Source organism: Pelecanus crispus, chromosome 3 (genome assembly GCF_030463565.1).
Source record: "Pelecanus crispus isolate bPelCri1 chromosome 3, bPelCri1.pri, whole genome shotgun sequence".
In the NCBI taxonomy this organism is placed as follows: Eukaryota; Metazoa; Chordata; class Aves; order Pelecaniformes; family Pelecanidae; genus Pelecanus; species Pelecanus crispus.
The window spans coordinates 47,305,927-47,318,154 of record NC_134645.1 but is presented as its reverse complement, the minus strand read 5'-3'; the positions used below and the strand labels follow the sequence as shown (position 1 = coordinate 47,318,154).

General features: G+C 53.1%; 2 protein-coding genes across 3 annotated transcripts in view; one reads left to right on the top strand and one right to left on the bottom strand.

Annotated features, from left to right (window-relative positions):
- The window catches only part of XPO5 (exportin 5), a 31,827-nt gene extending 31,683 nt beyond the window's left edge, over positions 1-144 (bottom strand). For both annotated transcript variants that reach the window (XM_075707372.1, XM_075707371.1), the window contains exon 1: positions 40-144. In XM_075707372.1, coding sequence (XP_075563487.1) covers positions 40-144 — 105 coding nt within the window. The remainder of the gene's footprint in view (positions 1-39) is intronic.
- A 299-nt stretch (positions 145-443) lies between these two features.
- POLH (DNA polymerase eta) lies at positions 444-10,338 on the top strand. Its single transcript, XM_075708506.1, has 10 exons — positions 444-580; positions 686-820; positions 909-1,132; positions 1,553-1,722; positions 5,000-5,103; positions 6,147-6,266; positions 6,884-7,007; positions 7,674-7,739; positions 8,432-8,595; positions 9,474-10,338. Exons 1-10 carry the CDS (start codon positions 444-446, stop codon positions 10,330-10,332), a joined length of 2,103 nt encoding a protein of 700 aa, XP_075564621.1. The 3' UTR covers positions 10,333-10,338.
- The last annotated feature ends 1,890 nt before the right edge of the window (positions 10,339-12,228 follow it).

Here is a 12,228-nt window from a genome sequence, read left to right as displayed (position 1 = left end):
CGGAGCCCGGCGCCTCGCCTCCCCTCCCCGGCCAGGTACCTTGAGCGCCTCCAGGCGGTAGCGCTGCGTGGAGGCCGGGTCCATGATCACCGTCACCGCCTTCACCAGCTGCTCGCAGAGGCTGCTCACCTGCTCGGCGGACATGGCGGCGGCGGCAGGCCCGCGCCACCGGCCACCGACGGGCGAGAGGAGGGGGCGGCCGGCACGCGGCGCACGCGCGGCACCGCAGCGACTCTGCGCATGTGCGGGGGGGGGGAGGGGGGGTGCCGGCGGGGAACGCGCATGCGCCGAGCACCATGGCGGCGCCCCCGAACTACAACTCCCGGCGTGCCCCGCGTGGGGACTACGGCTCCCGGGAGGCGGCGGGGCGGGGCGGGGCGCGGCGCTCCACCCCGCCGGGCGGGCGGGCGGTCAGTCAGTCGGGTGGCGGTGCCGCTGTGGCGATGTCGCGGGGCCGGGAGCGTGTGGTGGCTCTGGTAGACATGGACTGCTTCTTCATGCAGGTGGAGCAGCGCCTCAACCCGGAGCTGCGCGGCCGCCCCTGCGCCGTGGTGCAGTACACAGAGTGGCAGGGCGGCGGGTAGGTGCCGCCGTCGCCGGCGGTGAGCCGGCCGCGGCCCCGGCTCCTCGCAGCCCTCCCCGCGGCGGGCCGCGCTCGCCCTGCACTGCCTTCCGTCTCTCGCAGGGTCATCGCGGTGAGCTACGAGGCGCGCGCCTTCGGCGTGTCCCGCGGGATGTGGGCGACGGAGGCGCGGGCGCTGTGCCCGGAGCTGGCGCTGGCGCGGGTGCCCCAGGCGCGGGGCAAGGCCGACCTCACCCGGTGAGCGGGGCCGGGGATCGGGCCGGGGGCGGCGGTGGCGGCCGCCTGGCGGGGAGCGGCGCCTGAGGCTGTGCCCGCCGCCCGGCAGGTACCGGGAGGCCAGCGTGGAGGTGATGCAGGTGCTGTCGCGCTTCGCCGCCATCGAGCGGGCCAGCATCGACGAGGCGTACCTGGACCTGACGGGCAGCGCGCGGGAGCGGCTGCGGGCCCTGCGGGGGCGCCCCCTGGCGGACGCGCTGCTGCCCACCACCTTCGTGCAGGGGCTGCCCGACGACCCCGGCCCCGGCCCCGGCCCCCAGCCCGGCGGGAAGGGTACGCACCGGCCCGGCCCGGCGCCGCGGGGCTTCGGCCGCCGGTGCCGGCGCTTGGCGTACCGCGGCGGGGCGGCTCCGGCGGCTTGGCTTTGCTTTGCGGCCGTGCAGCGCAGCGAGAAAGGCAGGCGAGTGCCGCCGCCCCCGGGGCTCCTGTGCTGTCTCTCTCTGCCCCATCGGTAACGCTCCCTGTACATCAGCAGAGGTGGGCTGCTTTCTCTCCCCCGAAGCAAGAGCGTGGTAGATGGGATCTGCGTTTTCCCCAGTGAATGGCTTTTACGGTGCCTGCTTCTCGTCCTTGCTCTTGGCACGCAGCTGCGGCAGCATGGGGCTGTTGGCTGGGGCTGGCTGATGCTGCCGGTCCCTTTGCTGGGCTCAGCAAGAAATGCCCATGTCGATCCCCTTTGTGTCCCTTTTCTAGAGGAGCTGCGGCAGCGTGGCTTGCAGGAGTGGCTGGCGTCGCTGTCTTTTGATAACCCTGATTGTCCTGACGTGCTGCTGACCATGGGTGCAGTAATTGTGGAAGAAATTAGGGTGGCTGTAGAAGCAGCCACTGGATTCAGGTGTTCAGCTGGGATTTCGCACAACAAGGTATGTGTATAACACATCAGCCTGGTTTCTTCTGAGTAGCAGAGTCAGAATTGCTGTAGACACTCTCCTATGCACGCTTCCCAGTCTCCCATAGAAGATGAGCTGAGTGGGGAATGCAGTCTTGTATGAGCATACCTTCAGGGAAATTACAGGACATCTGGGGAAGGGGAGGAGGTGGGTTTTTTTTCCCCCCCCGAGATGTGGCCTATGCAGTCAGCACTCAATTAATTTACTGCCTGGATTCCTGCTGTACCCTAATGAGTTAGCTCACTAGGAAGAAAAGGGTTTTAAGTCCCTCAGGAGAGTTTTCTTCAGGAAGAAACGTGAGCTTAAAGCAGGTAACCTCCACCTTGAGTTTTAGGCAACAGTGCTGTAGCCAGGGAATGATTTTCACTGACACAGATTCCCAGTGACTTGGAGGAAGAAGCATATCAGTTTGGGGCACTGAGGTGAGTTGGGTTGCTTCTCCTCTTTCTGGTCCATCAGTCTCTACCTCTGCTGGCCGCGCTTTGGGTGATGCTCAGCCAGCTGCTGAGAGCAGCCACAGGAGCACTTCGTGCATGACAGCAGCTGCAGAAACAAACGGACTTTGATGCTGCAGCTATAAAGGGTTTCCTGCTGGGTGAAATGCAGGGTGGTTTACCGAGAGCACCTAGCACTAGTTTCATTCTTTGCAAAAGGGGCTTATGTGTACAATTATGACTTTAATAATGTAGGCTCTGAATAGAAAAAAGATAAAGACTAAATGGATACTTTGGAACCTAAGGTAGATAAATTTTATCTTAGACTGCTGCAGAACCAACTGGAACTATTGCCAGCTGTACACAGGTACTGAGCTGGTTCTACACCAGCTCACCTTGAAACTAGAGCAGACTGTGAGGCAGAAATGAGCTAGCTGAGGAAGATCACTGGTGTAGAAATTTCCAATTTGCCTTTTTGCTCTCTTTAATCAAGAATAACAGAGAACATCCCTGCTATCCCTAGCAGCTTGTCCCAGCTTCCATTTTGCATGCCAACACTTTTTTCTTTAAAAAAAAAAAAAAAAAGGAAATTCTAATGTACTGTACTACCCCTGAAGAACTGTATATCTGTACCAGCAAGCACAGTGCAGAGATTACCAGAGCCTATATGTGGCTGTGCAGAACACGCTACAGTGCTCCCACAGCCAGCTTACCTCTGTAGGTACAAACCTTTTCTGCAAAGAATGAAACAAGTGCTAGGTGCTCTCAGTAGACCACCCAGCAGGAAACCCTTTGTAGCTGCAGCATCAAAGTCCGTTTGTTTCTGCAGCTGCTGTCATGCACGAAGTGCTCCTGCGGCTGCTCTCAGCAGCTGGCTGAGCATCACCCAAAGCGCGGCCAGCAGGGGTAGAGACCGATGGACCAGAAAGAGGAGAAGCAACCCAACTCACCTCAGTGCCCCAAACTGGTATTCTTTCTCCAAGTCACTGGGAATTTGTGTCAGTAAAAACCATTCCCTGGCTAAAACTCAAGGTGGAGGTTACCTGCTTTAAGGTCATCTTTTTTTCTAAAGAAAACTCTCCTGAGGGACTTTTCTTCCTAGTGAGCTAACTCATTAGGGTACACCAGGAACCCAGCTGATAAATGAGACCAAATAATTGAATGAGCTATTTGGAAGCAGCTGGAGGACAACAGCATAGTTTTATCAAGAACCACTTGTGCCAAACTCATTTATGTGCCCTCTTTGACAGCATAAGTAGCCTAATGTACAGGGGAAACTGCAGATGTGAGGTGTTCACCTTAAGGTTTCTAATGCACCTCACTCTGAGTCACATAAGCTGACGATGATGCCTTAGCAAAACACAACATGACTGAGGTTATCTGAAAGGCATGCACTTAGCTGAAGAATATCTTACTGTTTTCCATAATGATTTTGATCAGTGAGTTGCACTCAGATTGGGATGTTTAGAGTGGGATCCTGGGGGGGGGGGGAAATCCTCTGAGGTTGGCTAAGAGCCAATATTTTCACTGAAGCCTATAGAGAGGGAACAGCTGTAGGAATTCGGGTGATGCTAAGCACAGATGGGGCTCAGGGCCTGGGCTGTGAGAATTCTGGGAGATGAAATCAGAGCTGAAAATTCTGGGCTTGGAAAAGCCCAGAAACAGTCTGAAATCACCAAGCAGTGCTTCTTATGCTCCTCACTGACTGTGTGGTTTAAAGGAAAAAAGCAACCAGTAGGCTTTTGGCTAAGTCACAGTAAATCAGGAAGTAGCCTGGAGTTATTGTGGACAAGCCGCAGGATGAGTCAGTAATATGAGAGCTGTTGTAGAAATGGCAAATCCTGTTTCAGCATGTGCAGATTAGAGAAGGTGTCAGAAAAAGTAAATTATTTCTCCCCATGAAGTCTCAGTGATTGGTTTAGCTTGTAGCACTTCACTTTATGAAGAGTGTGGGTAAACTTGGAAGAGTCTCCAGTGAAACAAGAATAACAATAATTGGACATCTGGAAAATGACTGGATATGAAAAGTTGAAGGAAGGGGATCTACTCTGTCTAGAAAAGAGTGAGAAAGTATGTAAGCCTGTAAAACAGGTTGTTAATAAAGATCATAGCTCAATAGGCAGGAAAGAAATTTTGCTTAGTTATAGGATGCGTGGTAAAGCAGTGAAAGAGGAAATTATTCGACTTGTTCAAAAAAACCCCCAAACACCCAGCTAAACGTATTTCAGGCTGGTCTGTGTATTCTTGATCCTGTGGTAGATTAGAGTGGGAGGGGAGGCTGTATAGCAGATAGGCTAGAGAACATCCTTTCCAGGCTAGCAATTCTGTATTTTGCAGATTTCCTTTTGCAGCATTATGCTGCTGTGGACCTCGCAGAGAGAAGATTAAAATAGTGACATTGAGAAAAAGGAAAGCAAGCACAGAAGATGAAGGAGCAAAACATAGTGAGAGAAATAGCTTGGGGAGGATTATGGGGATGCTCTGGAAGCTCTAACATGCTTGCCTGATGGAAAACTAAGCCAACCAGAAGTGGTGATAGACCCAGATCCCCTAAACTGGCTGGAGCAGGAGTCCAGCCCTTTGCAGAGCTAGGAGTCTGGAAGCAGCAGTGCTTTCAGAGTACCCAGCCAGTGCGTGCCAAGTCCCAAGGTGGGTACTACCTGGGAGCAAGCAATGGTGCAACCTGCACGTCCTTCCAAGCAGCTATTCTAAAGGCAGCTCTTAGAGGTGATAGAGCACAAGCTGTTAGATAGAGTCACAATAAAGTCAGTGCAAAGTTTGTAATAACAGGGTTTCCACCCTCTTCTGTATTACAGACACTGGCAAAACTGGGCTGTGGGTTAAACAAGCCCAACCGCCAGACGCTAGTATCTTCGCGGTTTGTCCCACAGCTCTTCAGCCGACTACCTGTTGGCAATATGTAAGTACTGGGAAGCTGCCTGCTTTTGTGCAGCCTGGGGGTCAGGTTGAGCTGCTCTGTGGCAAGAGCATGTATTTGAAATGCTGGTGCTATGCTTCCACAATCTAGGCTTTTATCAGGAAGAGAGCCCTGTTTGTTGTTGCGGTACTTGCTCCTGTCAGTTATCGTTGCTTGTGTGAGCAGAACTAAAGTGACTTGGGGGTAGGAAACTGTTCCTGGCCACCTCAACAGAGAACAATTTGATGCTAATTGATAGCAGCCAGCAAAGGCTTTCAACTCCACAGTAACTGCTCATCAATGCTTGTAAGAAACAGAGGAAATCCTGCCACTAATTCCTCACAGCTGTGAGTGACAGTTGAGGAGGAGCTGCAGCCCTGCCAGTGAAGGGACCACACTCAAAGAGCCCACGAGCATCCTGTGGGCAGCTTTTCCCTGGGTAGGGCTGTGCTTAGGATGACTGCTGGGGTGCATAGGTGTAAGCCAGGAGCAACTGTGGGCAAGGAGGCCATAGCTGTGCCCCAGTGTGAGTGACAGATCTGTGCTCCCAGAGAGCAGGTTTGGTTTTGAGCATCCACACCGTGCACAAGTACTTTTCCTGGTGTAGGGAAGAGTTACCAGCACCGCTGCTCCAGAGGAATGGATCCTTGGTCCTGCTCTCCAGACCTGCACTGCTGCTCTCTGCCTTCAGTGTCTCACTAGGGATGGAGAGGGGGGTGTGTGGGGAAGGGTCCTGTCTGTGTAGGAGGAAGCAGGGATTGTGTGAGGCATTCTTCACAGCATGGTTTGGGATCACGTTTTGAAGATGGAGCTGAGGGAGAAGCACTGAAACTGGGTGAGCCAAGGAGCAGTTCCCACTTCAACTCCTATGTGTCCTTCTATTACGAGCAGAAGAGCTGTTATGTTTTAAGTGTTCCCTTTTGTCCTGCTAGTTCCTGACTGCTTCTAGCTGTCCTGACCTAGGGACAGCTGCTGCAAGACTTGGCATAGTCTCCACATGATGCTTCATTTGTGTTTTCTCTTTCTCTTTTTTTTCTGTGCTGTAGCCGTAACCTGGGAGGCAAGCTTGGCACTGCCATCACAGACATCCTGGGAGTAGAGTACATTGGGCAGCTCACACAGTTCAGTGAGACAGAACTCCAGACTCACTTTGGAGACAAAACTGGGTAATGATAAACCACTAACCACAACTTGGCTCTTGGCAGGAACTGAGACTTCCTTTCAGTCACAGGTTGTTCTGCTGTGATTAGGAAGGTTGGAAGGTAAAACTTCAGTGACATCTTTGAGAAGGATTGGTTTAGTAGGCCCACAAACAGGCTTCCAGTCTCGCCTGCTCCCAGTCACCCTCCCCAGGATAATGTTTTGTCTGTTAGCCAGCTCCTCTGCCTTCCTCCACGGTGTCTAAGGATGGGGCCAACTTGTGGAAAGGCTCCCTGCAGGCTGGGAAGCAGGCAGGCTTGACAGTCTCATTACAGAGGCAATTACAAGGCTGGACTGAAGTTTGAAACACCACTTCTGGGCCCAGAGCAGCGACTGGGGTGCCCTGCAGACTGGTGAACTGTTGCCACTTCAGAAGAGGCAGAGGAGTTGCACTGACAGGCAGCTGTAGCCTGAAGGAAGCCTGTCTGTTCAGCTGCGGCTGCAACTGCAGAGCTGGGGATGAGACGCAGTCACAGCTTGCACAGAGCTGAAAGCAGGGCTCAGCAGAAGGCTGACTTGCTGCCCAGTGATGCCTGCCTGTCTGTGGCTGCCTTTTACCTAATGCTTCCTCTGTGGCTTTCAGGTCCTGGCTCTATGACCTGTGCAGAGGAATTGAAGAGGAACCTGTCAAAAACCGGTACCTGCCCCAGTCCATTGGCTGTAGCAAGAACTTCCCTGGGAGGACAGCCCTGGCCACGCAGAAGGAGGTAGGAGAAGCCTACATCTAGCACAAGGCTTGGCCTTTGCACTGGAGAAGATGAGAACCCTAAAGGCTGAGACCAGCTTGCAGAACTACTGCTCTTCTGTGTCACAGTGCCCTGAAACTCAGCCTAGGGGCTTGGTGGGAGGAGGTGGTTTGGGCCCCAGGAATTATGGAAATTCCTATTTGACAGAAATGCATTGACAAACTCCTGCACAAAGAGGTCCAACCTTGTTGTAATTTCCACAAGCAAAACTGTGGGCCTGTGCTATTCAAAAGGTATTCACGGTGCCAAGCTTCAAGGGCTTGGTTGCTAGAAAGAAGGTCAGTAGCCCAAAGAAAAAGGGAGGTGGCACCTTACCTGTAAGCTGCAGAGAGGTTTCCACAGAGCTGTAAGGAGACGCAAAGAGGATCCAGGGCAGGGGACCCAGATTACTTGTCAAAGTCTAGTAGTAATGCTGCAGGACTTGTATGGTATTTACAATGCCTTGCCCCTGGTCCTCACCTGCGCCAATTTCTCCAGGAGTGCTCTAGACACGGGGCCTCATGATAGTCTGTGTCCATTCCATTCTGATCCCCCTCCAGCATTCCCTGGTGTGCAGAGCATTGCTCTGGCCTGGTGGCAGTGCTGTGAGCAGAGGCCCAACCTGTCCATTACCGCTATTTTGTCCAGGTGCAACACTGGCTTCTGCAGCTGGCCTTGGAGCTGGAATCCCGACTGATCAAGGACAGAAGCCAGGTAAGGAGGGGAGGCACGGAGACAGCGTTCTCCCTGCTGGCCTTCAGGAAGCCACGTGGTGTTTGCACCATGAACTGTTTGCAGGAGGCTGAGGGTGGTGTAGGGGAGGTAGGGGAGGAAATCTGCTTGCCCTCAGATGTGTGCTGAGGTGCCCCAGGCAAAGAGGTGTAGAGGAGCCCAGCCAGGAATGATGGTTTTGCCAGAACACTGCAGTGCTAAGGACGGTCCTTGTCCAGTGCTTTAGGATGCAGCGATCTGAAAGGCGCTGCACCTTCATCCTGCTGCACTGCTGCTCCCTTGCAAGCCCTTTGCTGATGCAGCTCTGCCTGTGCTGTGGGCTGCGAAAGGAAGCGATGTTTCAAATCTGCATCGTAGACTGCGGGCCAGGGTGAGATTAATCTGCTAGCTTCATCGCTGTAGGGGGACCAAGAAAAGGCACGCAGCTGCCTTTGAAGGAAAGCAAGGACTAACTGCTTCCCATCCTGTGTGGCACAGCTGTATAAGCACTTGCTGTCCTGTATCTCCTCCCTTGGAGATCAGACCAGGCAGGACAAGCTGCCATCTGTCACACAGCATCATAGCAAAGTGGTAGCTGATAGTAGAGGGTTCTGGGCAGCGAGATGGTCTCCTCGGCCATTCCTGCTCTTTCCTGCAGGTGTCGCGTGAGACACAGCTCCCTCTTCTCTCTGCAGAACCACCGAGTGGCCAAGCAGCTGATGGTGGTCATCCGCATGGAGGGAGACACCCGGGTGTCCCGCTTTTGCGCTCTGTCCCGCTACGATGCCCAGAAGATGTGCAGCGATGCCTTTGCCCTCATCCAAAACTGCAACATGGCTGGGGCTCAGCAGGCGGCTTGGTGAGTGTGGGAGGAAGTGGTTCACGTCCCTGTCAGGGGTTGTTCTGCTGTGGGAGGTGCAGGATGAGACAGCGACCTGACAGAAAGGAAGAGCATTATGTTGACTGGCAGGAAAAGTGATCCCCAGCACATGCACAGCGGAGCGCCGCAAACTCCCCTTGTTTAGCGGTGGGATGGCTGTGAGAGCCTGGCCTCTTCCTAGCCCCACATCTGGAGAGACACTTCTGTACTTGGAGCTGATGATTGATTGCTGCTGGCAGGGGGTGTCCAGCTAGATCGAGGTAGTCCTTGCCCTGCTGGGCTGGAGAAGCTAGCTAGGCCTTGCTCTCCTCCCCTAAGAACAAAGGTGCTTTTTGGGAGGGGGCGTTTGAGACAGGAAGGAAAACTAAGGTGCACAGCTCCCGTATTCAATGTTACTTCCTTCCTTCCTCCTGCTCTGCAGTGAAGGCTGAGGCATAGTTAGGACAAGAAGGTCCTGTCTGTTAGGCTCCGACAAGGCTGCTGCTCCCTTACGGCCCTCTCACCTTGCCTGGGAGTCTCACAGCAGCTCTGGCCTGTGGTGGACTGAAAGTCCAGGCTGGCAGCCAGCTGCCCCTGCTCCCGTGCCCTTTCCTTTGGGAAATGCTGTTCTGGGAAGTGGCTTTCTCCTCTGCCCAACTCAGCCTGATATGTTGGTGAGACTCTGTTTTGGAGGTAGCAGTATTACTACTACAAAAATTTTGTCAGAAAAAACACTTCTCCCACCCCTTGCCAGATACCCGGACTGAAGTCCCCCTGTCCCCTGCCTGTGAACATTTTATGTTGCTTAAAGTCTTACCTTAAAAGACTTCTTGCTTCCTGGGCTGGTGTCTGAGCTGATGTTGGTCTGTCCTTTGCAGGTCTCCACCGCTCATATCGGTACTTCTCTCGGCAAACAGGTTCTCAGAGCCTGCCACACTCCTCTCTGCAGGCATCGCCACCTTCCTGACGAGTCATAGCCAGCCTGATGGCACTGCCACCACCAGCCAAAACACCACATCTTCTAGCAGGCCCAGGGTCAAGTTCTTCAGGAGCCCAAGCAAAGAGCTTAGGCAGAAGCCAGCTAATGCTATCGAGTCATTCTTCCAAAAGGCAGCAGAAAAGCAGCAGTCACAGATGGTGGCGGCAACCAGCCTGCCCGCTGCTACCACTGCAGAGTCGCCTGTGCCTGGCTCCCCAGAGCACCAAGAGAGAGAAGGCGTTGGACTTGCATCGGTGCAGTGTGACCTGGAGTCCCCTGTGAAGCAGACTCCTGGAGATGGGAGCCCTACTTCTCCTTACAAGAGGCTTCCCTGTGAGAAGTTGCTGTGTGATCCTACACAAACACCCTCAACTCCACCCAGCTCCAGGACCCCTCTGAAATTAGAGCCAGATATAGAGGGAAACGAGCAGAATTTGCCACCCTCTCCTGAGCTCGCCCTACTCCCTCCTGCCTCGCCAGAGGACCAGCAGCGCTGTGAGAAGTGCGACCAGCTTGTGCTGATGTGGGAGTTCCCAGAGCACATGGACTACCACTTTGCTCTGGAGCTGCAAAGCTCCTTCCTGGAGCCCAGCGCTCCTGTGGCTCCAGCAGCAGCTCCTAGTGTAAAGGCTGCAGCTTCCAGGTCTCCTGCCAAGGCAAAGAACAAGTCTAAGACTCCAGCAGGATCTAGTACAAAACGACCCAGGGAAGGTGTGACAAGAACTTTAGATTTTTTCTTTAAGCGCTTACCTCCTTAACTCCCAGCGTGGCTGGGAGTTTTTAGATAATCAGTGTTTTTAAAGAATCAGTGTTTTTAAATACAGTTAAAAGTTTTTATACTGTCTCTCAGGTTTTAATGCAGAAAAGTCTAATAAATTATCTCTAACCTAAGTCTAAGAGGAACTGCAACTCATGAATTGTATATGATGCTGGACATACCCAGTTTAGCTGGTGGCAGCTAGCTTGCCTCTGCTTCCTTGGTGCTACCAGAAGTTGCATCGTACTGTCACCTCCTGCCGTGGGTATTTCCATAGCATCACTGCTCAGTAATTCTGCTCCTACTGTAAAAGCAGGCAATGTAAGCACAGTGGCTTATCCCAGGGAATCTCCAGCCAAGCCTAGGCTTGAACCCCTATCCAGTCACGTAGTATGAAGCCTTCACCTCATGGCGGTTCTCCTCTGGCTGCAGTTGCAGGCGTTGCCCCTACTGTATAAGACATATATGGTAGTTTAGCCCTGTGGTTCCTTCTCCCCACTCCATCTGGGAGACACTAATTTTTATTCCCCCACTGGGATTTTTTGTTATAGACAGTTTGGCAATTCCCTCTGTGTAGCAGTCCATTGCATGATGCGTATCACTAGCTCTGGAGTGCACAAGAAAGACTGCTTCTGTCAAGTAAGATTTGAGGAAGCTGGAGCTGCACAGGCATACTTTCTGTTGGGCTTTTTGAAATCTCAGTACCAGTTCCTGATAATTGCTGTTGACACATAAATAGTCTACTGCTAGAGTCCTCATGGAAGGGATGGGAAACAAACCAGAGTCACACAGTGCTCTGTAAAAGCTTTCCTCCATTGCAGAAAGAATATATAACCATACTTTTCCTCTTTCCCAGACTCTGGGTGATAGTACATGCACATTGATGACAGGTATCTGTTTTGATTGTGTTCTGCCAAATGACTTGTTCAGCTCTCTGGGCCACAGTTCACAACAGAGTGGCTGTCCCAGTGCTCCACAAATTACAACAGGCAACAAAGCAGAATATCAGGGAGGGGGCAAGACCAGCTCCAGGGCAAAGATGTGCTTGCCCTCAGCTGCCTGGCAAGGCTCAGCTCTATGCTACGCCGCTAGCTGCCTGGAGCCTGCTGGCCTCTTCCAGAAGTGCTGCTGCCAATAATTTGAACTCAGCTCCTAAGGCAGGAGGAAGGAATGTGCCACGTCAAGGCAGCACTGGGTGGAGTTTGGAAACACACACTGCAGAGAGTTTCATCAGCTGCAGGCAGGGGGGGAGAGAGCCTTTCAGGCAGCTGATAATGATGCAAAGTGCAGCTGTATTTGCATGTGATATTTCCCCTTCATTTCTGAACTGCACTATCCAACTTGCAGCTGTTGAGCTGCTCTCCTTCCAGCAGACAGCCTGCGCTGGGAAGCTGCTACGTTGCTGTCAGTGAGGGTCTACTACTTCACAACACAGTTGTGAGATTTCAGGAAGCATGAGAAGCTCATTCTGGTACATGCAGCTCTGCTGGTCATCAGCAGAGGAAGCAATTACAGAGTCACTCCCATTAATGACGGCCCTCACATTGCAAAGTGACAAGTTTCCCAAAGTTCTCATGTAAAGAGAAGTAGCAACCAGTCTGGCCGGGTTACCTCACACTCCTGTGACAGCAGCACATCTCATTTCCCAAGTGTCTGGACGGACCAGACTCAGCAGATACCACTACCTGACACAACCAAGTTGAGACCAGGCAAATCCCTTCAGTGACACAAGTCACCTCCACAGGGAAGCCCTTCTGTCTCTGCTTGTCCCAAGGGAGCTACCTGTTCTCATGGAGAGAAGGCAGTGGCAAAGCCCTTGAGCAGGTTGCAGCTATTTTTAAAAACAAACCACTGGTTAGATGCGTGCCCTAGAAAACATCCCTTTAATTAGGCTCTG

What these genes read in the sequence shown, in the direction of transcription:
- POLH (XM_075708506.1), top strand. Translation starts at nt 444, where the DNA reads ATGTCGCGGGGCCGGGAGCGTGTGGTGGCTCTGGTAGACATGGACTGC. An exon ending in GGCAAGGCCGACCTCACCCG is followed by an intron (nt 821 to 908) that starts GTGAGCGGGGCC and finishes GCCGCCCGGCAG; the next exon opens with GTACCGGGAGGCCAGCGTGG. An exon ending in CACTTTGGAGACAAAACTGG is followed by an intron (nt 6,267 to 6,883) that starts GTAATGATAAAC and finishes TGTGGCTTTCAG; the next exon opens with GTCCTGGCTCTATGACCTGT.